The sequence below is a fragment of the Herpailurus yagouaroundi genome, unplaced genomic scaffold (genome assembly GCF_014898765.1).
Source record: "Herpailurus yagouaroundi ecotype Mexico unplaced genomic scaffold, PumYag 545, whole genome shotgun sequence".
NCBI classification, from domain to species: Eukaryota; Metazoa; Chordata; class Mammalia; order Carnivora; family Felidae; genus Herpailurus; species Herpailurus yagouaroundi.
The window spans coordinates 987,765-1,009,634 of record NW_024412762.1 but is presented as its reverse complement, the minus strand read 5'-3'; the positions used below and the strand labels follow the sequence as shown (position 1 = coordinate 1,009,634).

The window sequence follows — 21,870 nt, the reverse complement described above, 5'->3', positions numbered from 1 at the left end:
CCAAGAAAAAAAGCAATCAATTGAAAACAGCCCGAAGATGATTCAGATGTTGAATTAAAACGTAAAACAGTTATTGTAAATATGTTTAAGTACTCAAAGGAAAAAGTGGTCACAATGAATGAATACAGGGGATCTAAGCAGAGATCTCTTGGTAAAGAGAACCAAATGGAAACACTAGAGCTGAAAAGTACAACAAATGAAATGCAACTGGATGGACTTTAACTGACCTTAAGAACAGATTGGAGATGACAGAAGAAAGGGTCAATGAGCTTGAAGACAGAGAAAGAATTCTCTGATCAAAAGAATAGAGAGTGACAACAGAAATAATATGGACCAGAGAGACCATATTAGAAAGTCTAATATAATGGTGGCTTAGAAGGAGAAAAGAGAGAGAATGGGGCAGAAAAAAATCTGAAGAAGCAATAATGTAAAATGTAATGAATTTTGGATCAACTTACAGATGCAACAATCTCAGCAAATCTCAAGCAGTATAAACATGAAGAAAACACACCAAGGCACATCATGGTCAAACTCTTGAAAATCAAAGATAAAGAGAAAATCTTGAAAGAAGCCAGAGGGATAAGGACACATCACACATCTGACTTTATGTCAGAAAAAAAATGTAGATCAGAAGCAATGGAACAAAATTTATGTGCAGAAAAAAAAAAAAAGCCAACCCAGAAAATCTATGTGCAGTAAAAATATTCAAAAATGAGGGAGAAATGAAGACATTTAAATGACAGCTGAAATAATTCCTCAGCTGACTCACACTGCAACAAATGCAACAGGAAGTTCTTCGGGATGAAGGGAAATTACACCAGATGGAAGCTTATAATGACAGAAAGCAAAAAAGAGTACCGGATATGGTGAATATGTAGGTAAATCTAAAATGCTATTTTTTTCCTTTTCTTATTTTCTTTAAAAGACACTGATTACTTAAAACAAGGATTGTAACAATGTGCAATTGGGTTTATATGAATGAAAAACATGATAACAGCAAAAAGATGGTTGCAATTGGACTTATACAGTTGCAATTTCTTATACTGAATGTGAAGTGGTACAATATTAACTCTAAGTAGACTACAGTAAATTAAAGATGCATATTGTAAACTCCTCGAGCAACCAGGAAATACAATACAAAGAAGTACAACTAAAAAGCCAATAAGGGTGCCTGGGTGGCTCAGTCTGTTAGGTGTCCAACTCTTGATTTTGGCTCAGGTCATGATATCATGGTTTGTGAAACAGAGCCCCTGCATCGGGTTCCATGCTGAGTGTGGAGCCTGCTTAAGATTCAATTTCTCCCTCCTCCTCTGCCCCTCCCCTATTCGTGCACACAGGAACAAGTGCTCTCTCTCTCTCTCTCTCAAAAATAAAAATAAAAAGCCAATAGAGTAGTTAAAATGAAATACTAAGAAAAACTTAATAAACGAAAAAGGAGACAGAAAATGAAGAACAGAAAAAAAAAAAAGAAGGAAAGAAAGAAGAGATGGGACAAATAGAGAACAAATAGGAAAATGGTAGGCCTAAAACTCACCAAACCTAATTAATATCAATAATTATATAAATGGAGGGATTAACTCTCCAAGTAAAAGGCAAGGATTACCATACTTGATATTAAAAAACAAAATCTACCTTTATGTTTTCTACAAGAGATATCTGTATGTAGAAAGAAACATCCAGGCTGAGAATAAACAGATGGAAAAGAGATACACAATCCAAAAGTCAAGCATTAGAAAGCTGATGTGGCAATATTAATATCAAACGAGATAGACTGCAAGAGAAGGAATTTCACCAAAGACAGATGTGGTTATTCATAATAATAAAAGACTCAATTCATCAGCAAAGCATAACAATCATAAATATGTATGCAACCTATGCAACCTGTATGCATATGTATGCATAAATATGTATAACAGAATTCAAAATTAAAATGAGAAATGGACAAATCCATAATCATAATTAGAGATTTTAACATCTGTTTCTCAGCAATTGACACCACAACTAGAAATATTTCAGAAGAGTTGAACAACATTATCAACCACTTAAAACTACTTGACATTTATAGAACACATGCTAAATAACTATGGAATAGACAGTCTTTTTTTAAAGAGAAAGACACTTTATTGGCTCCTATACTCTAATGGGTAGCTTTATTAAAATTTTTAATAACATTTTAAATATATAATTTAAATATAATAAATTGCACCCATTTAAAGGGTACAATTTCATATGTTTTGTCAGATGTATATACTCAGGAAGCCACCCCAACAATGAAGATATAGAAACTTCCACTCCTCACAAAATATTTCTTTATGCCCCTTTCCACCTTTTCTGTCCCTCTACTTCCTGCTCCAGGCCACCACCGATCAGCTTTCTGTCACTATTGGTTAGTTTGCATTTTCTATTAATGGATTCATACAGTATATATTCCTCTGCTCTGATTTCTCTCACTCAGTTGTGTATCAGCAGCTGGTTCCTTTTTCCTTGGAGACTGTGTTCTGTAGTATAGATGTACCACATTTTGTTCATCCATTTACCTATTGGTGGACATTTGGGTCATTTTTGGCTGTTATTAGTGAAGCTGCAATGAATGTTAATGGACAGCTTTTTGTGTGGATATATGTTTTCATATCTCTTGGATATGAATTTAGGAGTTAAATGGCTAGGTCATATGGTAGGTATATGTTTAATATTATAAGAATGCTGGGGCGCCTGGGTGGCTCAGTCATTTGAGTGTCTGACTCTTGATTTTGGCTCAGGTCATGATCCCAGGGTCGTGGGGTCAAGCCCTGCATAGGGCTCCATGCTGAGCATGAGCCTGCTTAAAATTCTCTCTCTCCCTCTGCCTCTCTCCCCTTCACTCTCTCTCTGTCTCTTTCTCCCATTCTCTCAAACAACAACAGCAACAATAAAAACATTATAAGAATGCTAAAGAGTTTTTCTGAAGTGATTGTACCAGATTCCCACCATCAGTCTTCACATTTGTTTTATTCTTCACATTCTTTGCAAGCAAACATGGAATTTTCACCAAGTAGACCACACACTGAGACAAAACCACATTTAAAAAATCACAAAAAGATATCTTGAAAATCCCTCAAATATTTAGAAATTAAACAACATACTTTAAGTAATCTGAGGACCAAAGAACTCACAAGAGAAATTGGAAAATATTTTGAACTAATGATAAAAACATAACACATTGGGGTGCCTGGGTGGCTCAGTTGGTTAAGCGGCTGACTTCGGCTCAGGTTATGATCTCACGGTTAGTGAGTTCAAGCCCCGCGTCGGGCTCTGTGCTGACAGCTCAGAGCCTGGAGCCTGTTTCAGATTCCGTGTCTCCCTGTCTCTGACCCTCCCCCGTTCCTGCTCGTCTCTCTCTGTCTCAAAAATAAACGTTAAAAAAAAAAAACATAACACGTTGTTTCTGGGATGCAGCTAATGAAGTCATTAGAGGCAAATGTATAGCTTTAGAATTTGTGTTAAAAAGAAAAAATACTTGTGTAAGAAAGAAAACTACTTGTGTTTAAAAAAATACTTGAGGGGTGCCTGGGTGGCTCAGTTGGTTGAGCATCCGACTTTGGCTCAGGTCATGATCTCACAGTTCGTGAGTTTGAGCCCTGCATCAGGCTCTGGGATGACAGCTTAGAGGCTGGAGCCTGCTTCAAATTCTGTGTCTCCCTCTCTCTCTGCTCCTTCCCTGCTCATGCTCTGTCTCTCTCTCCTTCAAAAATAAATAAAAACATTAAAAAAATTTTTTTAAATAAAAAATAAAAAAATACTTGAGTTCATGATCCCTGACTCATGCAACCTCCTAAAGAAAGCAGTAGCAGCCGAAGAGCAAATTCAGATCACAGGAAAGAGGATGGAAATAATAAATATAAAAGTGAAAATCAACATAGAAAACAAATGATAATCAATAAAATAAAATGTTGATTATTTGAAAAAAAAATACCAATACCAGGGATGAGAGAATAAGCATTGTTACAGAGTCTATAGGCATTAAAAATAAGGCAATATTATGAACAAATTTAATTTGCTAAATTGGGCAATTTAAAAATGGACGGATTCCTTAACTTACACAGGAAGAAGTATAAAATATTAAAAGCTCCACATCTATTAAAAGAATTAAATTCTTCATTACAAACTATTCCATACAGAAAACTCCAGGCCCAGAGAGTTTCACTGATGAATTTTGTCAAACATTTAAGGAAGATAATAATAATGCCAACATCACACCAATTATTTCAGCAAATAGAGGAGGAAGAAACACTTCCCATCATTTTATGAGGCCAGTGTTACCCTGATATCAAAACCTGACAAAGACATTCTAAGAAAAGGAAATTACAAATCGGTATCCTTCAAGAACTTAGATGCAAAGGTCCTCAACAAAATATGAGCAAGCTGAACCCAGCAATACATACAAAGAATTCGTTATTGCCAAGTGAGATCTATCCTAGGAATGCAAAGTGGTTTTGCATTCGACACACCATCAATGTAATTTATCCATTAACAGAAAAAAAAAAGAAAAATACTGTGATCATAGCAACAGATGGAGTAAAAGCATTTTACTAAATTCAACACTTGTTTATGAGAAAACAAAACTCTGAAAATTAGGACTGAAAGGAAACACCCTCAACCTGATAAAAAGGCATCTATGAAAAACAGCTGCAGCTGACACCAGACTTGATGGTCAAAGACCAAACATTTTCCTTCTAAGATTAAGAATAGGTTAGGGAGGCCTACTCCTACCACTTTTACTGGACTTTTTTACTGAAAGTCCTGGCCACTGCAACAAAGAAAAAAAAATCAGAGAGGTATATGTACATATATGTGTGTATGCATATACACATTATATATAGATGTAAATATGCAAGTGTCATATACATAAAAAAGAAGCACAATTGTTTTTATTTGTAGATGACAGGGTCACATACATAGAAAATCCTAAGGAAATTATAAAACTACTAGAACTAATAAGTGAATTTAGCAAGAGCTCAAGATAACATGTCAATTTCAGTTTTTTGCATACTAGCAAAGAAAAACTAGACATTGAAAAAATGTTAAAGTACTATTTACAATAGCATGAAAAGCCATAAAATGCTTAGGGATAAATTTAACAAAATATATGCAAAACTGTGCACTGAAAACTGTAACAATTCCTGAAAGAAATTAATGAAGACGTAAACAAGCAAAGAGATATAATCTGTTCGTGAAATGGAAACTTCATATCGTTAAGAAGTTCCTTATCTCCAAATTTACTTACAGATTCAACACAATCCTAATAAAAAATATCATTAGAAATTGAGAAGCTGATTTTTCACAGAAATTGACAAGTTGATTCTAAAACTTGCATGGAAGTCTTAAAAGGACTACAATAGTTAAAATAGTTTTGCAAAGGGAACAAATAATTGGAGGACTTAACTATCTGATTTCAAGTCTTACTCTAAAGCTAATACAATAAGTAAGAGAGTGTCTTTCTTGCCTAAGGACAAAGATCAGCAGAACAGAGTAGAGGGTCCAGAAGTAGAACCACACAAATGTAGTAATTGGAAAAGTGCCAAGGTAATGTAGTTGGGAAGAGGATAGTTTTGTTTTGTTTTGTTTAACAAATGGTGCTAGAAAATGGAATGCCCGTATGGATAAAAATGAATTTCAACTTGTAACTCACATCATACACAAAAATTGATTCAAAATACCCACAGATTCACATGTAAAAGCTAAAAGAATAGAACTTCCAGAAGTACACATAGGAAGAAACTTCATGATGTTAGGGTAGCTAAGTTTTTAGGGTACAAAAAGCACTAGCTGCCAAGATGGGAAATTTCTGCTTTTCAAAGGATACCTTTAAGAAAATGAATAGGCAAGTGACAGGCTGAGAAAACATATATATAATACACATATCTGACAAACATTTTTAAATTCAGAATGCATGAAAAACTCTTATAAATTAATAGAAGATGACAAGCAACCACATAAAAGCATGGACATCATTAGTTATCAGAGAAATCAAAACCACAATGAAATACCACTCCATTCCTGCCAGAATGATTACAATTAAAAAGACTGACAATACCACATGTTGATGAGGATGTGGAGCAATTGAAATTGTCACGCATTGCTAGAGGAAGTGAAAAGTTCCAGATATTTGTTGGGGGGGGGCGCCTGGGTGACTCAGTCAGTTGAGTGTCCAACTTTGGCTCAGGACGTGATCTCACGGTTCATGAGTTTGAGCCTCATGAGCAGCGTGGAACCTGTTTCGGATTCTCTGTCTCCTCTCTCTGCCCCTCCCCAACTCACACTTGCTCTCTCTCTCTCTCAAAAATAAATAAACACTTAAAAAAATTTTAAAAATGTTTCAGATACTTTGGAAAACTTTTGACAGCTTCTTATAAAGTCCACTCCTAGATATCGCCCCCAAATGAAATGAAACCCTATGTCCACAAAAAGAACTTATTCAAGAATGCTCATGCTTCATTCATGATAGCTCCAAACTAAAAACCATGTGAATGTCCATTAACATGAGAATGACTGAACAAATTGCATAGTCCTGCAATAACATGCCATACAGCAATAAAAAAATGTGAGACACATGCAACCAAAACATAGATGAATCTTACAAATACTAGGTCAGACACAGAGTCCATGCTATAGGATTCCATGTGTAAGAAGTTCCAGAATGGGGGGGGGGAGGGTGCCTGGGTGGCTCATTTAGGCATTAAACTTTTGATCTCAACTCAGGTCTTGATCCTAGGGTCATGAGTTTGAGGCCCATGTTGGGCTCCACTCTGGGCATGAAACCTACTTAAAAAACAAATAAACAAACAAACAAAACAACAACCAAAAAAACCTTCCAGAACAGGCAAAATAAAGCTAAGCAGTAGAAGTCAGAACAATGTCTATGAGGAATGGAAGCACTTTCTGGGTAACAGAATGTTCTATAGCTTAATTGTGTGTGGTGGTAGCTTACTGTGCAAAATTTGTGTGACTGTGCTTTTCAAATCTGTATATTTTATTGAAGTAAATCTTACCTCAATTTAAAAAGAAAGAGAAAGAGGGGCACCTGGGTAGCTCAGTTGGTTGAACATCTGACTTCAGCTCAGGTCGTGATCTCACAGTTCTTGATTTCTAGCCCCACACCAGACTTTGCATTGATAGTGCAGTGCCTGCTTCTGTCTCCCTCTCTCTCTGCACCCCTCCTTCCCCTGTCAAAAATAAATAAACATTAAAAAGAGACAGAGGGAGGGAGGGAGAGAGAGAGAGAGAGAGAGAGAGAGAGAGAGAGAGAGGAGAGGGAATGTAAAGAAATGGATAGGGGCACCTGGGTGGCTTACTTGGTTAAGCATTCAACTGTTTGTTTCAGCTCAGGTCATGATCTCATGGTTTCAGATTTGGGCCCCCTGTCAGGTTCTGCCCTGACAGTGTGGAGCTTGCTTGTGATTCTCTCTCTCTCTACCTCTCTCTCAGCCCCTCTCCCACTCATGCTGTCTCTCTCTCTCTCAAATAAATAAACTTTAAAGGAAAAAAAAAAGAAATTGACAAAGACAACAATGGGTTCCCAAAGCTTGTTTTAGTTCAGGCTGCTCTAAGAGAATACCATAGACTGGGTGGTTTATAAACCACAGAAATTAATTTCTCACAGTTCTGGATGGGAAATCCAAGATCAAAGCACTAGCAGATTTGATGTCTGGTGAGGACCCACTTTCTTGTTTATAGACAGCTGACTTCTCCCTGGACCCTCAAATGGCAGAAGGAGTGAGGGAGCTGTGTAGGGCCTCTTTTATAAGGGCATTAATCTCATTCATGGGGGCTCCAAAAGCCACATCTCCTAATACCATCACATTGGGGGTTAGGATTTCAACATGTGAATCTTAGGAGGACACAAATATTCAGTCCATAACAATGAAGCACAAGGAACCCCAGGGGCACCAGGCTCAGGTGCCCAGCTGCCTGGCTAAGTTGGAAGGGTCTCTGAGGCATCTGTGCTAATCACTTAGGGCACAGCCCTACCAACAGGACAGGAAAGAGACCCTTCTCTGGAAAGTGGGACCTTTGAGAAGGCACCAAAGGATTCAGCTCTATATTTTTAGGGAAAATGTTGGTAGAATGAAATGAGAAAGGTGATGGCTGAATAGAGAGACACTGGCATTCCTGTTTCTGGGCTCACACATCTATCAGCAGGCTCTAGGTAAAGGCCCCTGATGAAGGTCCAGGTGCCAGGAGCACAGATAGGCTTCAGAGGCTGACAGTCCTCAGGCAGCTGGCATCACCTTTCTCAGGTAGCTGGTCCCTGCTTCCTTGTTGCCTTCCTGGTCTGGGGATGCAGTGCCAACATCAACCCTCAACACTTTACAGCCAAAGTCCTTGTTCCAATGCCCCTTGCCTGACCACTGCTTTGGGGCTTCCTAATTCAAACATTCACATCCAGCACCCAACACAAGAGGGTGCATTTCCAAAGAGGGGCTGCTAGTTGGATAGGGACTCTCAAGTGTACCATCCCTCAAGTAAGTCTTGGCCTTCATGAAGCCTAGCTTCCCCATCTGTGAAATGGACTGACTCCTGCCTCATCATCCAATGAAACCTTGAGTTCACATGTTGCCCACTTGGTGGGTTCAGCAAAGTTAGCTCGCCTCATTGTGTGGGTGAAAAGGCAGCAATTGGTCCTGTTAAGAACCCAGCCCACAGAGAAGTTAAAGTCATTAATATATGTGTATATATATATATATTTTTCAAGATCAATGTAGTATATTGTATCAATAGAAAGAAATAAAGAAACATGGTCATCTCAATTGATATAGGACAAGCATTTGACAAAACTCAATACTTTTCCATGATATAACATTCAATAAAACTAGGAATAGAAGGACACTTCCTCAACATGATAAAGCCATATGCAAAAAACCCACAGCCAACATCACACTCAATGGTCAAAACAGAAAGCTTTTCCTCTAAGATCAGAAACAAGGCAAGGATGCCTGTTCTTGCCACTTGTATTCAACTTAGTGCTAGAAGTCCTAACCAGAGCAATGAGGCAGGAAAGAGAAATAAAGGAATTCAAATTGTAAAGGAAGAATTGAAATTATTTCTGTTCACAGATGATATGATCTTCTATTTAGAAAACTCTAAAGATTCCACAAAAACACTGCTAGACTTAATAAATGCACTCTCAAAGTTGCAGGATACAAAATCAATACACAAAAAGGCTGTATCTCTATACACTGACCACAAACAATCTGAAGAGGAAATTAAGAAAACAATCCTACTTACAGTAACATCAAGCAGAATAAAATATAAGAGAATAAATTTAACCAAAGAAGCAAAGGACTTGCACACTAAAACCTACAAAACATCACTGGAAGACATTATAGAAGACCTAAATAAGTGGAAAGACATCCCATACTTACAGACTGGAAGATTTAATATTACTGAAATATCTATAGTATACAAAGTGATATAGAGACTAAATGCAATCTCTATCAAAATCTCAAGTGTCTTTTTTTCTAGAAATAGAAAAACTGATCCTCAAAATACAAATTTTTGGAATCTCAAGATCCCCAATAACCAAAATAATGTTGGGAAAAAAAGAATGAAATTGGAGGACTCACACTTCCTGATTTAAAAACTTGTCATGAAGCTACAGTAGTCAAGACTGACATAAAGAGGGGTGCCTGGGTGGCTCAGTTGTTTGGGCTTTGGACTTTGGCTCAGGTCATGATCTTAAGGTTCGTGAGTTCAAGCCCCACCTTGGGCTTTGTGCTGACAGCTCAGAGCCTGGAGTCTGATTCAGAATCTGTGTTTCTGTCTCTCTCTGCCCCTCTCCCGTTCTCTCTCTCTCTCTCAAAAATAAATAAGCATTAAAAAATTAAAAAAAAAAAAGAGTTGGACACTTAACTGACTGATCCAGGTGTCCCTCAATTCCATTTTGGGGCACCTGGGTGGCTCAGTCGGTTAAGCGTCCGACTTTGGCTCAGGTCATGATCTTGCAATCTGTGAGTTGGAGCCCCGCATCAAGGTTCTGTGCTGACAGTGCAGAGCCTGGAGCCTGCTTCAGTTTCTGTGTGTGTCTCTCTCTCTGCCCCTCCCCTGCTCGTGCTCTGTCTCTCTCTCTCAAAAATAAATAAATATTTTTTTAAAAAAATTTTAACATTTGTTTATTTTTGAGAGACAGAATCTGAAGCAGGCTCCCGGCTCAGCCCAACGTGGGGCTGGAACCCACGAACCGCAAGATCATGTCCTGAGCCAAAGTCTGGCGCTTAACTGACTGAGGCACCTAGGCGCTCCTAAAAAAAATTTTTTTTAAGACTGACATAAAGACAAACATAGACATCAATGGAATAAAATAGAGATCCCAGAAATAAACTATTGCTTATGTTATCAGTTGATTTTTGACAAGAGTTACAAGACTATTCAATGGGAAAAGGACAGTCTTTTCAACAAATGGTACTGGGAAAACTGGATATGCAAACAGAAGAAGATGGACTTTTATCTTATATCAATTTATATATAAAATAACTCAAATGGATCAAAGATGTAAGCATAAGGGATAAAACTATGAAACTCTTAGGAAAAAACAGGCAGAAATTTCCACAACATTGTATTTGGCAATGATTTATATATGACACCAAAAGAAAAAGAGAAAAAAATGGGTAATTTGACTTTATCAAAATTTAAAAATTTTGTGTCTCAAAGGAAACCAAGAGAGTGAAAAGATAAACCACAGAATGGGAGAAATATTCACAAATCATATATCTTATAAGGGATTAATATATAAAATATGCAAAGAACACATACAACTCAACAACAACAAAACAAAAAACCCAACAGGCAAAGGACTTGAACAGACATTTATCCTAAGAAGAGCTACAAATGGTCAATAACCAAATGAAAAGATGTTGGGAGTCACTAGTCACTAAAATTAAAACCATGTGATACCACTTCATACCCATTAGGATGGCTATTTTTGAACAACAACAAACAAACAAACCCAGAAAAGAATAAGTGTTTGTGAGGATGTGGAAAAATTGGAAAACTTGTGCATTGCTGGTAGGAACATAAGATAATGCAGATGCTCTGGAAAAGTTTGGCAGTTTCTTAAAAAAGTTAAACATAGGATTACCATGATTCAGCCATTCCACTCCTAGATATATAGCTAAAGAACTGAAAGCAGGACTCTAATAGATACTTGTACACCCATGTTAATAGTATTAGTCACAAAAGCCTAAAGACTGAAGCAACCCAAGTGGCCATCAACAGTTGAGTGGGTAAACAAAATGTTATGTGTACATATTATTGAATATTGCTGAGCCTTAAAAAGGAACAAAAATTCTGACAGGTGCTACGACATGAATGTCTTAAACATTCTAAATGAAATGATAATGTATGGTTCCACTTATGAGGTACCTAGAATAAGCAAATTAACATAGACAAAGTGGAATAGAGGTTACCAGAGGCTGGGGCAGGGGTAGTGGTGGGGAGCTAGTGTTTAATGGGTACAGTTTCTGTTTGGGGTGATGCAAAAGTTCTGGAGATGGGTGGTGGTGAAGGTTGCACACAGCGTAAATATACTTAATGCCACCAAATTGTACATCTAGAAATGGTTTTAAAAGGGCAAATTTTATGACATGTATATTTTATTACAATTTTAAAAATATATACATAGAACATGGCCTGAATAAAAAAAAAGCAATTGGAACCAAAAAAAAGTGGTTTCTGATGGCCTGGCCCAGTTGGATTAGTTTTTGACACAAGCATACTGCCTGCTCTCTGCTGACCAGCCTGGAGTTGGCCTTAGCTGCCTAGTGCCTGAGGTAAGCCAAATTGTCAGGAACTCCCCCTCTCCTTTGAGGCAGGAAGTTTAAATTATCAGGTCAATTAGGAAAGATACAACCGAAAAATACAAGTTTCATTCACACTTCAAGGAGGCGTTTCCTGGCTGGGTGCCACTTTTATTATTTTTGGCCGAGGTGGCTGGAAGCCCCACAGACCCAAGTAAAGGTACAATGTGATCTTTGATTCGCGTTTCAAAGATCAAAGAGAGTGAGTTTGGGTGTAAATGCAGATAACATTTCAGAGATAGTTTCATGAAAGGAGTCACTAGACCAGGGCAGAAAGGGAGCTGGTCTCTTAGGCATGTGTTCGCCTTGAGAAACATCTCTTTCCAGGGGATTCGGCTGCTGATGGCTCCAATAACTCCTGGCCTGCATCCAGGTCCTTGGCTCACAGGGCATTAGGTATCCGAGGGGCAGATACCCTCTCCCACCTCTTGTCTAGGCGCCGTAAGCACTGGAAGAGGAAGCGTGGGATGGTGCACATGAGGAGCACCCAACCTCATGCTCTGCTCACTTTCCCAAAGTCTCTGGGTGCTGAATGAGCATGTCACTCCTGGGGAGCAAACTTGGCCTTGGCAGCCTGCCCTCATTGTCCTCTCAGTCTAGCCTCCACCCGGGTAGGGCAGCACAAACACACCCCCTAGAAAACTTACAGGCCCCGGTTTACCAGCCTCTAGGCACCCAGGTGGGGCGTCCTCACGGCCAGCCCAGCCTTGCCCTCTGGCTCCCGCACAGAACGTAGGCAGAACCAGGCCCCACTTTCAAGCATGGGGCGCTGGGTGGTGAGAGACACTTTCCACCAAAGCGCCGAAGGCCCTCTATGGCCAAACCCTCCCTGGTGGGCTCTGTTCCCAGCAACCCTCCAGACGTTCGGTAGCGCCCCAGGGCCCAGCTGATTTGAGGGCAGTGGCAACGGCTCCAACATCCCTGGGAGAGCCAGTTGGGTGCCCCGTCCCTCCCTCCTGCTATCCATTCCTCAGCCCCAGTGCGTTTCGCGCGGGCCCGCTGAACACCGCCGGCCCTGGCCACCCCACGCCTGCCCGCGCAGCCTGGACTGCTCCAAGCACTTGGCGCGGCGTCGCGGGGCTGAGCGCGCTCCCATCACCCCCCGCGCCTCACTGCCGCGCTGGCAGGGCCTGAGAGCGCCTGCGCAGCTATGGGCCTCAAGGCTCACAGCGCAGGCGCAGCCCTACAGGGAGACTAGTGTGGGACGCGCCGGGTACCGGCGCGGGGACGTATGGGGCGGCCACGCGCACGCTGGGGGCGTGGCTGCGCGAAGTGGTTGGGCTTGGAACTTAGCCCCTGCTGGAGTGGGTGTCGCAGACTTTGGACGGAGGGTCAGTGGGGCGGCGGGAACCCGAGTGCCCGGCGGGGGCCCCGCCCCTCCGTCCTTCCCAACTTCCTGTCAGCGGAGAGGCGCTCGGAGCCCTCAGACTGGGTCCCTGTTTCCCTTCGGAAAGGCGGGCCTCAGTTTCTCGGTCCGCGCCGTGGGCGGGGGAGAGCCTGGAGTCATTTTCTGGTGGTTCCAGCTGTGTTCGAAGGTGTCCCCCGCGCCCTTTCTCACCTCACGGCGGCCGATCTTGTTCTGCGCTTTCTAGGTGGCACTTGGGAGTCTCGCCCTGGGAGGGAGACGGGTCCGTAGTCTCCGGTCGCAGATCCGTGGACCCTCTTCGCAGACGCCTCGTGGAGCCTCAGGTTGGTCGGCTTCTTTTTGCAGTGGGACTTGTGAGCTCATATCCCCGCGGTTTCCTGCATGGCGTTTAAGAAGGGGGTGGTGCAGTGGTCTGCCCTCCACTTGCTGCGAAGCTTTGGGCAAGTTGTTCTACCCCCGGGGTCCCTGGTCTCCTAGGAGCTGAGAACGCTCCAGCATTGTAGGTGCTGGCTTTTGGCTTTGCAGAGGCAAATGCGTGTGCGTCCCGGTACCTGTTCCTTGAGTAAAGCGCTGTGCAGTCCAGAAGGGCCCAAATTCCTCAGTGTTAGGGTGGGGAGAGAAGGAAGAGGGATCAACAAACTAATAGCTGTGGGAGGGCTAAGGTTCTCAAAAGTGTTAAGAGACCCAAGCTTAAGAAGGTTCACGGCCAAGCAGGGCTGGCTGGTTGGCGCAGGGGAGCCTTCACCCTGATGCTACAGGGGTACACAGGCATGCTGATGAGCAGGCAGGGGACAGCTAGGGTTCTGACCGGGGGTAGGAGTTTGGGACTGGGAGGAAGCCAGGGCAGAGACTTGGGTAGTGCACTGTGTATTGGGCATGGGATGTGGTTTTTGTGCGCAGCCTGGCACTTAACCTTAGATTGGTGGCAGGAGCTTGGAGTGTGGTTCGTGGTCACTGGCGTTCATCGTCATTGGTTTTCAGAGCTTGATGAGGAACTGGACTGGAGTCCCGAGTGGATTGCATTTGTGTGCTGCCACTTGAGCCACTGTTGCTGGCAGGCTCTGTTATATTGTTTTTCTCTGTTAGGATGGGAAGGCTTTCAGGTGGAAGAATCATCCCCCAGAGTAGGGGCCATACCTGAGAGGTTCCTGAATGCTTAGGTGGCAGAAGTAGGTGCTGGTGGCCCTAGCAGCTTCAGATGCTGCAGGCCACCCTGGGAGGTGCTCAGCAGAAAGATCAGCAGAGCTGTGTCTCCCTGGAGGAACTCACTCTGGTGGGGGCAGCGGTAGATAAACACATAGGCAACTGTGCACAAAGGTGTGTGCAGACCGTGGTGCCCCTGGATGTGAGCAGATGGAACATTGGGATATGTGTGGAGGGGTTGCAGAGTGTGTTCTGTGGCAGCTGTGAGTGGACCTCCCTTTGCAGAGATACTTGGGAAGTGGCCACTGTCAGGTTAGGCAGTGGGAGAGCCCTGAGAGAGGGCTCCTGGCATTGGAAGGGAACTGTACTTGGTGATGGTTGCAGCCTCCTTTCCCACTTCAGGGCTCTTTGGACTGCTCAGGGTTGATGACCACTGCCCTCCAGGCCCTTTACTGGAGTGACTTTGAGGTGGTGAAAGAAGACACAGCGAGTGAGATTAAACTTGAGGGATTGGATCCTGTGCTGTTGACAAGGATGAGGACAGGGAGGTGGTGTTTAGGATGAGGGTGGTGTTGTCAGCACGCTGGACTCTGAGTGGTGAGGTAAGTCTGGAAAGCATGGGTAGAGAGAGGCTGGTGGGCACCAGAGAATAGTGGGACCCCAGGCTTCTGTCTGGCATGCAGGTAGCCCCTTCCAAGCTCTTAGTGCTTTGACGTAAAATAATCTTGTGACCTGGTCTGCTTACTTAACGCTCACAGTGTTTGGGGTGACTGGGGGCTCCTTCTCAGTGGATTGAAACATAGTTCATAACCAGCATGGTGATGTGTGGTGGTTAATCATATGGTCTTTAGAGCCAGGTTCACCTGCCTCGGTCACTTACTGATTGGTGTGTGGCTGCAGACAAGTGACTTCACTCACCACTTTGCCTCTGGTACGATAAGAGTATCAGCCTCATCAAGGGGTCAGTGTTTGCCATAGATAGAGCACTCAGTTAAAGGTTGCTTTTGTTGTTCTTCTGAAAATCCCTGACAGCCAGCCAGGCTGTCCAAGGAAGCCCAGGGGCTTCTGATCTGGCCCCTTTTCCTTCTCCTGGGACTGATAGCATCTGCCATCACACCTTGCCCATGAAACATCACAGGTGGCATTTGCCCACCTTCTCAGGCCTCTCAGGCCTGCCTCTTGGGCCCTCCTTCCAGTCACAGCTCCTAGTGGGGTACCTGGGGTTTGCCTGCGTATTGCCTCCTTTTGCTGCACGGTGGAGATGGTTGGGCCTAGTTCCCGCTCTTCCCCACCTTGTTTTTGGACAGGATTGCCTTGGATGGTGGCCTGCATCTGACTGTCCCATCAGCTCTTCTCAGCTCTCCTGAGGCCACAGCTGTCAGCTCCTCTGACCCTCAGCACTTGCCTGGAACATCTGGGTTTGCCAGACACCTCTTCAGCCCATCTCTGTCCTGCTGAGTCTTGCCCACCCTCCCCACTGCACCATCTCTTCCTTTCTTCCCCCTTCCTCTTCTAGTTGGTGTGGCAGCTCCCCTCTGCTCCCAGCATGCCCTGTTGCTGGCGCCATCGGCACGGCCCTTGCAATCCCATCCCAGCAGCAGCCAGTTATGCCAACACACACCCTTGGCAGCAGATGGACCAGGTCTCTCTTGGGGTCACATATGCCCCCCTAGTGGATCCCTGGATTGAGCGGCCCTGCTGTGGGGACCCCGTATGCGTGCATACGACCATGGAGCAGAAGAGCACAGCCAGCAGTGCTCCTGGTGGTAAGCTCACAGAAAGGGGACCCCTGGCTCTGTGCATGCCCAGCCCATGGCCCCTCAGCGTGGACTTCTACTAGGTGCCAAGCTTGGACCCAGGCACCTTTGATGACTCCCCATGGCTTGTGGACCGATTTTGGGCTCAGTTGGGTGATTACATGTCGTTTTGCTTTGAGAACTGTCAGGACAACCTCAGTCACGTCTGTGAGATCCTTGGGCACCCGACCGGCCAAGCCCGGGCATGAGCACCCCCCCCTACCTCGTCGGGGACCTGCCCCTTCCTGACGATTATGAGCTCTTCTGCCAGGATCTCGAGGATGTCATTCAAGACCTGAACAGTTTTGCTGAGTACCATGCTGCAGCGCCTTGCCCCCTGGCCCCTGCCTTAAGCCAGTCACCAGTGGCCCCGCAGCTGCCTGTGGTGAGGCAGTACTTAGCTAGGTATTCGGAGGTCCTGGCATTCAACGTGGGTGCTGTCCCAGTTGCTGTGGCCACCTTTGCTGTTTATACTTCCAACTCTACATCCAGAAATGGTCTCCCTGAGTAGCAGCTGGCCAAGGAGAGCAGCCTTGGGTCTGTGGAGTCCCTCACCTTGTCTAGTTCCGCATGCAGGGCTGATGCTGGTCCTGTGAGGCCAGCCTCATCCCAGCCAGGGTAGGCGGTCCCCGCACCTGTCCCTGCACTTTCAGGATCTGTAACCCGCCTACCCAGAAACCAGATCCAGTTCCGCCAGGGTCCAGAAACCCAGAAGACAAAGGAGGAAGTTTCTAAGACAGAGGGAGACCAGAAGGCATCCTTAAGTACCCCTCAGCAGGTTGCAGACACCCCAGAGACCCCAAGAGAGCTAGCAGTTTCTCTTGCTCCCTACCCCACAGCCCTGGATTCTGAACACAGTCCAGGCAGATTCAGTAGTGCCCCTTGTGATGAAGTGGCCTGCATAGCTGAAAAGCCCCACAGTGCCCCAGCAGGACAGAATGGCATTGCCAGATGACTGTAGCCATAGTGTGCCAGGTATTGCCTTATCCACTTGCTTTATTGCTGGGCCACTTGTTTTATTGCTTTATTGGAGGTGCACCTGTTTGGGCTCTGCCCTGTCTGAACACAGACAGCCCCCTTGTCCTCACCATCCCACCTCCTCTTATAGCAGAATATTGGGCTCTACCATGTGCTCCTCATTCTCTGACTTCTCCAGTCACCCAGAGGCTGCCTCCCTGTGCATTGCCAGCTGCATTGCCATTAGTTGGACAGAGTTCCATACAGCAGTCCCCATTCAGATATCTGTATGTCTTCATAACACCCCCTCCCCAGATCCCTCATTCAGTGTTGGCTAGACTGGACTGGGTCTGCCATGCCAGCCCTGTTTAGATCTGTCCCCGGATGGTATCTGTACTTAGGCCCCCTTCCCCATCTTGGCTCTCTGTGACCTTTGTCCTCTGGGCTAGAATTTAAGGAAGGCTGCATGGAGGAAGTGGCCACTTTGATCATTTAGTACTAGTGGGATGGCAGAGAAAGATGCTTCCCTATGGGTATACCAGCAGCCTGGGACAGCTAGGGAGATGGGATACAAGCCTCCTTGCCAGTCTTAACTGAGTTCCAAGCATTTCCCCCTTCTGTATATTAACATTGTAGTTAACACCTGGTGTTTTCAGAAGTTGGCATGAATTTCTGTGTCTCAGTGCCTTTGCCCATTGTTGCCTTCCCACTTTCTGCTATTCAGCATTCCCTGCCTCCCTGCCCACTGTTGGGCATTGCTGACTCAACACTTAAACCATAACACTATAAATGACTTGTATCTTTGGGTAGATTGTGAGCCTCTAGGGCAGGAGCTCCATCCTAATCAGCTTTGTGTCCCTGGTACACAACTGGTGCTCATTAAACATGTTAAATCCATGGCTGATCCTGTGGTGTGGTGGTAGCTGATGAGCAGAGCCCTTATTTTGTTGGCAGAAGCACTGTTGTCTGTTCTGTTGAGAACAGGCTAGGCCCTAGCCATGAGCACTCTAGGTTCAGTGTTGCAGGTTTCTGGTGGGTGGGGCTTTGAAAATCGAAGGATCTGGTTGAAGGAAGGAGTTGGGCTGAATAGGTGGGAATGGGAGTCTTGGCAGGTGGAATGTGGCCTTGAAAACTGACTTCCTAGAGCTGGAGTGAAGGAGCAGGAAGCAGACCAGAGCTGTGAGGCCAAGGGGCCAGAGGATTGGAATGAAGAAAGATCCGTTCTGCACAGGATGGGTTTTCTAATAATGAGAACTGAGCTCAGAAGCTCCCTCAAGCCAAGTTTAACACAGGATGGGTACAGTGCACCTACTCTGATGAACAGTTAGGCAAGAGTGTCAAGCCCCTTTAGTTTTACAGCTGGAAACAACACTTTTCCAGGAAAGTAGGAAGAACAAATAAAGTGGAAGCATGAACTGCTACTAAAACTATTTTAGAGAAAAAACAGTAGTAAGCAAACATCTGGTAAAAATTTTTAAGTAAAATAGACACCATTGGGATTATTTAGTAATTATCACTTTAAAAGGCTCTGGGTTCACATGGTTTTAAGCATGAGCTATTTTAAGGCACAGTTGGCTTGTAAATAAAACAGTTGAAAATCTTAGAAATAGGTGGGAAGCTGATACAACCTGAAAAGCAAACAAGCAAGCCCACAGAAGAAACGACTGTGCAGCCTGGTTCTGATCAAGTGTGGGAAATCCCTGCACATTGTAGCCCAGCCCCAGATACACTGCTGCCCCTCTACTATTGCTCATGTCTGGACCCTCCTTTTGTAGACCCAGGTCAGACTGCTTCCCACTCCCTGGCCTGCCAATAGGTCTGATATTGTTGGCGATATTGTTTGAGCTGGTAAGATGCCTCTGACAGTAGAACCTGGAGTTGCTCTCTGGGATGATGGCCGAGTCACTTAGTTGACGCCCGCACTATTGCTGGCATCTGCGCCGGCCACCTTTCTCATCTACATTTAGTGGACCTGAAATGAATCCCGTCAGCTCAAGATTGCCATTTTCCTTTGGCCCCTCTGGCCCTGTGGACCTTTTCTCCCTTGGGCCCCAGACAGCTTCTGCAAGCTTGGTTTATAGTCTGGCATACCTCTCCTGAGGGCCACCTCTCCTAACGCAGGCCCAAGAGGATGTGTGGAGAGCCTAGGTGACCTATGTTTTAATTTGGAAAATGTCTCCTGTTGTGATTGAGCCCTTGCCACAAAGGAAAAGAAAGGAGGTCAGGGTCTCAATGGCAATGGCCACGTGAGGGTGGGATCAGGAGAGGGTGGGAGGGCTCTGGCCTGGCCTTGTAGATAGGCAGTGCATATGGTATTGCAAAGTGATAGTTTCACTGCCAGCCAATGCTGTGCCGTCTTTGGCCATATGCAGTGACCTAGCTCCTTTCCCATTCTGAGCGGGGAGAAGGAGAAGGCCCTGCCATGCATGATGAGAGGAGGATCCTTGGGCCATTCGCCACTCCTGGCTCTCACATGGGAGATGGAGGAAGGTGCTCCTGGGCGCAGGACAGTCTGAAAGTGTTTGCTGGATATGCTCAGGGTCCAGCTGATGTGCTTGGGTCTACCTACCAGATCATCAGGTCTGTCCTTTACTTGCCTTGGAAATACCTGGAGATTTTATTTCCTAAAGATAGGATATTTGTGAGCTCTGTGGAAGGGTTTTTAACATACATGTCTCCAAGGAAAACTTTAACACCAGAAGTATTAAGGATAAGGTCCTATGAGATACAGAACTTTTTATAAAGCTGCAGCAGTGAAGTTACTTGAAATTTGGTGTGGATGGATGAACAGAGAAGAATAGAGAACTTTGAAATAAAGCCAAATAAATGCAGGAATTTAGTTCATGCTTAAAGTTATTGTTTCAAATTAATGGGGCTGAAATGGATTATTCACTAAAAGGAGTTGGAACAACTGGTTAGCCATCTGGAAAATGGTAAAACTGGATACCCACCTCACTCTGCCAGGCTCTACTCCAGATGGACTAAAGATTTCACTATTTGAAAAATCATAAAAGTACTACAGGGAAGTATGGTGATTTTTTTTTTCTGCCTGTGATCCAGGACTTTAAAAGTTCTAGATATCCAGAATTGTGGAAGACATGGAGAAATAGGCTTTTTCTTGTTGGTGAGAATATCAAATACTACAATACTACAATTCACCCACATAACATTTCTAAGCGTGCAGACCCTGATCACTTGCCTACACGCAGATGGCTGTTGTGTATTCCTTGGTGTAGGGCTTCAGAGCATGGACTTGAGCTCCACTTGCAAACTCATGGTCCTTGCTGTCACCTGACCTCATAGGGTAGTGGGAGGATTGAGATAAAACCCACGCAGTGGTCTGACCCCTGTTGACTGCCTAGTGGGCAGTCACTGCATTAACAGCAGAACTGCAAACAGCCCCATGGTTCTATAGTGAGGAACAACGTAAATAGAGCTGTTGTCCTGTCATAACAATCAGGATGGGCCAGATTGTGCTGCAGTAAAAACCTCCCACATCTCACCACTTACCTGTCACAGATCAGCTGGGGTGCCCTCTGCCTGTTACAAAGGAACCATGTTGACAGGAGCTCACTGGACCCATTTTTCCAAAACCACCAAGGCAAGGGAAAGACCACAGCGAACCACAAGTGATACTTGTCCCTCCTTTTCCATTCCCATGCCCAAAGGAAGCTGCCAAACCACACCTAAGTTCGAGGGATAAGCAGCTAATCCCCCCGTGAGGTGGGGCCGTCAGCATGGAGAAGATGAACAGGACGCTCAGTGGTGCAGCCATCACCGAAGTAGGGCCAGCCTTTGTCAATACCCACGGGAAGATGCCTGTTTACTAAGGCTGCATGGCTTAAACTACAGAATGTATTCCTCACGGTTCTGGAGGCTGGAAGCCCAAGATCAAGGTGTTGGCAGGGTTGTTTCTCCTGAGGTCTGTCCCCTTGACTTATGATGGCCATCTTATCCCTGTGTCCTCAAATGGTTGTCCGTCTGTGCTCTAACTCCATCTTATAAGGACACTAGTCATATGGGATTAGAGGCCACCCATATGACCTCATTTAACCTTAATTACGTCTTTGAAGACCCTGTCTCCTAATAAAGTCACCCTCTGAGGTAGTGGTGGTCAGAACTTCAGTGTGAATTTGGGGGTGGGGGGAGGGGGAAGCACTATTTGCCCATAATAATGGCCAAGGTGGATTTCTTGTTTTTCATTTTTGCTATTGCAGACAGTGTTGTGGTGAGCACCCTTTGAGCATCGCTGAGTGCTGAGGTGCAGAGCCCCTCCAGGCCATGGCAGCAGGATATGCCCAATAACGTCTGGGAACTTTTTCTTCTTCTTTCAGAAATCTTTGTGTACCTGAAGGTACAGACATTACCCTATACTTCCCAGTTTTAATGTTTTACCGTTTACATCGACTCTTGAGTTAGCTTGTAACTAATGGCGTGGCTCTGCTGTGGCCATCAGATGGCCAGTGATGAGCAGGGCTCCTCCGCCCACCTGTGCTGGACATGTAATCTGATGTGTGGAGCTTCTGAGTTTGGGGGCTTGTGTTTTCCACAGTGTGACCTATTCTGCCCTAACCAGTAGAGGATCCCATCACGGACCTGCCAGCATCAGGTTCAGGATGCCGTGCTGGCCCAATGTGTACAAGGTGCCATCTTTCTCATACATACCTGGCTCTCTGGTCCAGTCTGTCCCCCACCAATTATCTAGTTTTATAGTGAGTCTTCATTATTTGGTAGAGAAACATTCCCACTACCTCCCCACCCTGTTCTTTAAATTGTC

At 44.4% G+C, this 21,870-nt stretch overlaps 2 protein-coding genes across 3 annotated transcripts in view; both read left to right on the top strand.

Annotated features, from left to right (window-relative positions):
- The first annotated feature begins 13,423 nt into the window (after window positions 1–13,423).
- Window positions 13,424–17,990, top strand: RTL10 (retrotransposon Gag like 10). Its single transcript, XM_040465102.1, is given in 5 exon segments — window positions 13,424–13,520; window positions 15,648–16,348; window positions 16,351–16,792; window positions 16,795–16,831; window positions 16,833–17,990. Coding segments are annotated over 4 exon segments (1,200 nt in total). The 5' UTR covers window positions 13,424–13,520; window positions 15,648–15,886; the 3' UTR covers window positions 17,092–17,990.
- The window catches only part of GNB1L (G protein subunit beta 1 like), a 59,243-nt gene continuing 50,802 nt past the window's right edge, over window positions 13,430–21,870 (top strand). Inside the window, exon 1 of one of the 2 annotated variants that reach the window (XM_040465103.1) lies at window positions 13,430–13,520. The gene's annotated coding sequence lies outside the window, so the exon portion shown is untranslated. Of the gene's footprint in view, window positions 13,521–16,017; window positions 16,107–21,870 lie in introns of those variants that run through there. The other variant, XM_040465104.1, reaches the window with a different exon arrangement.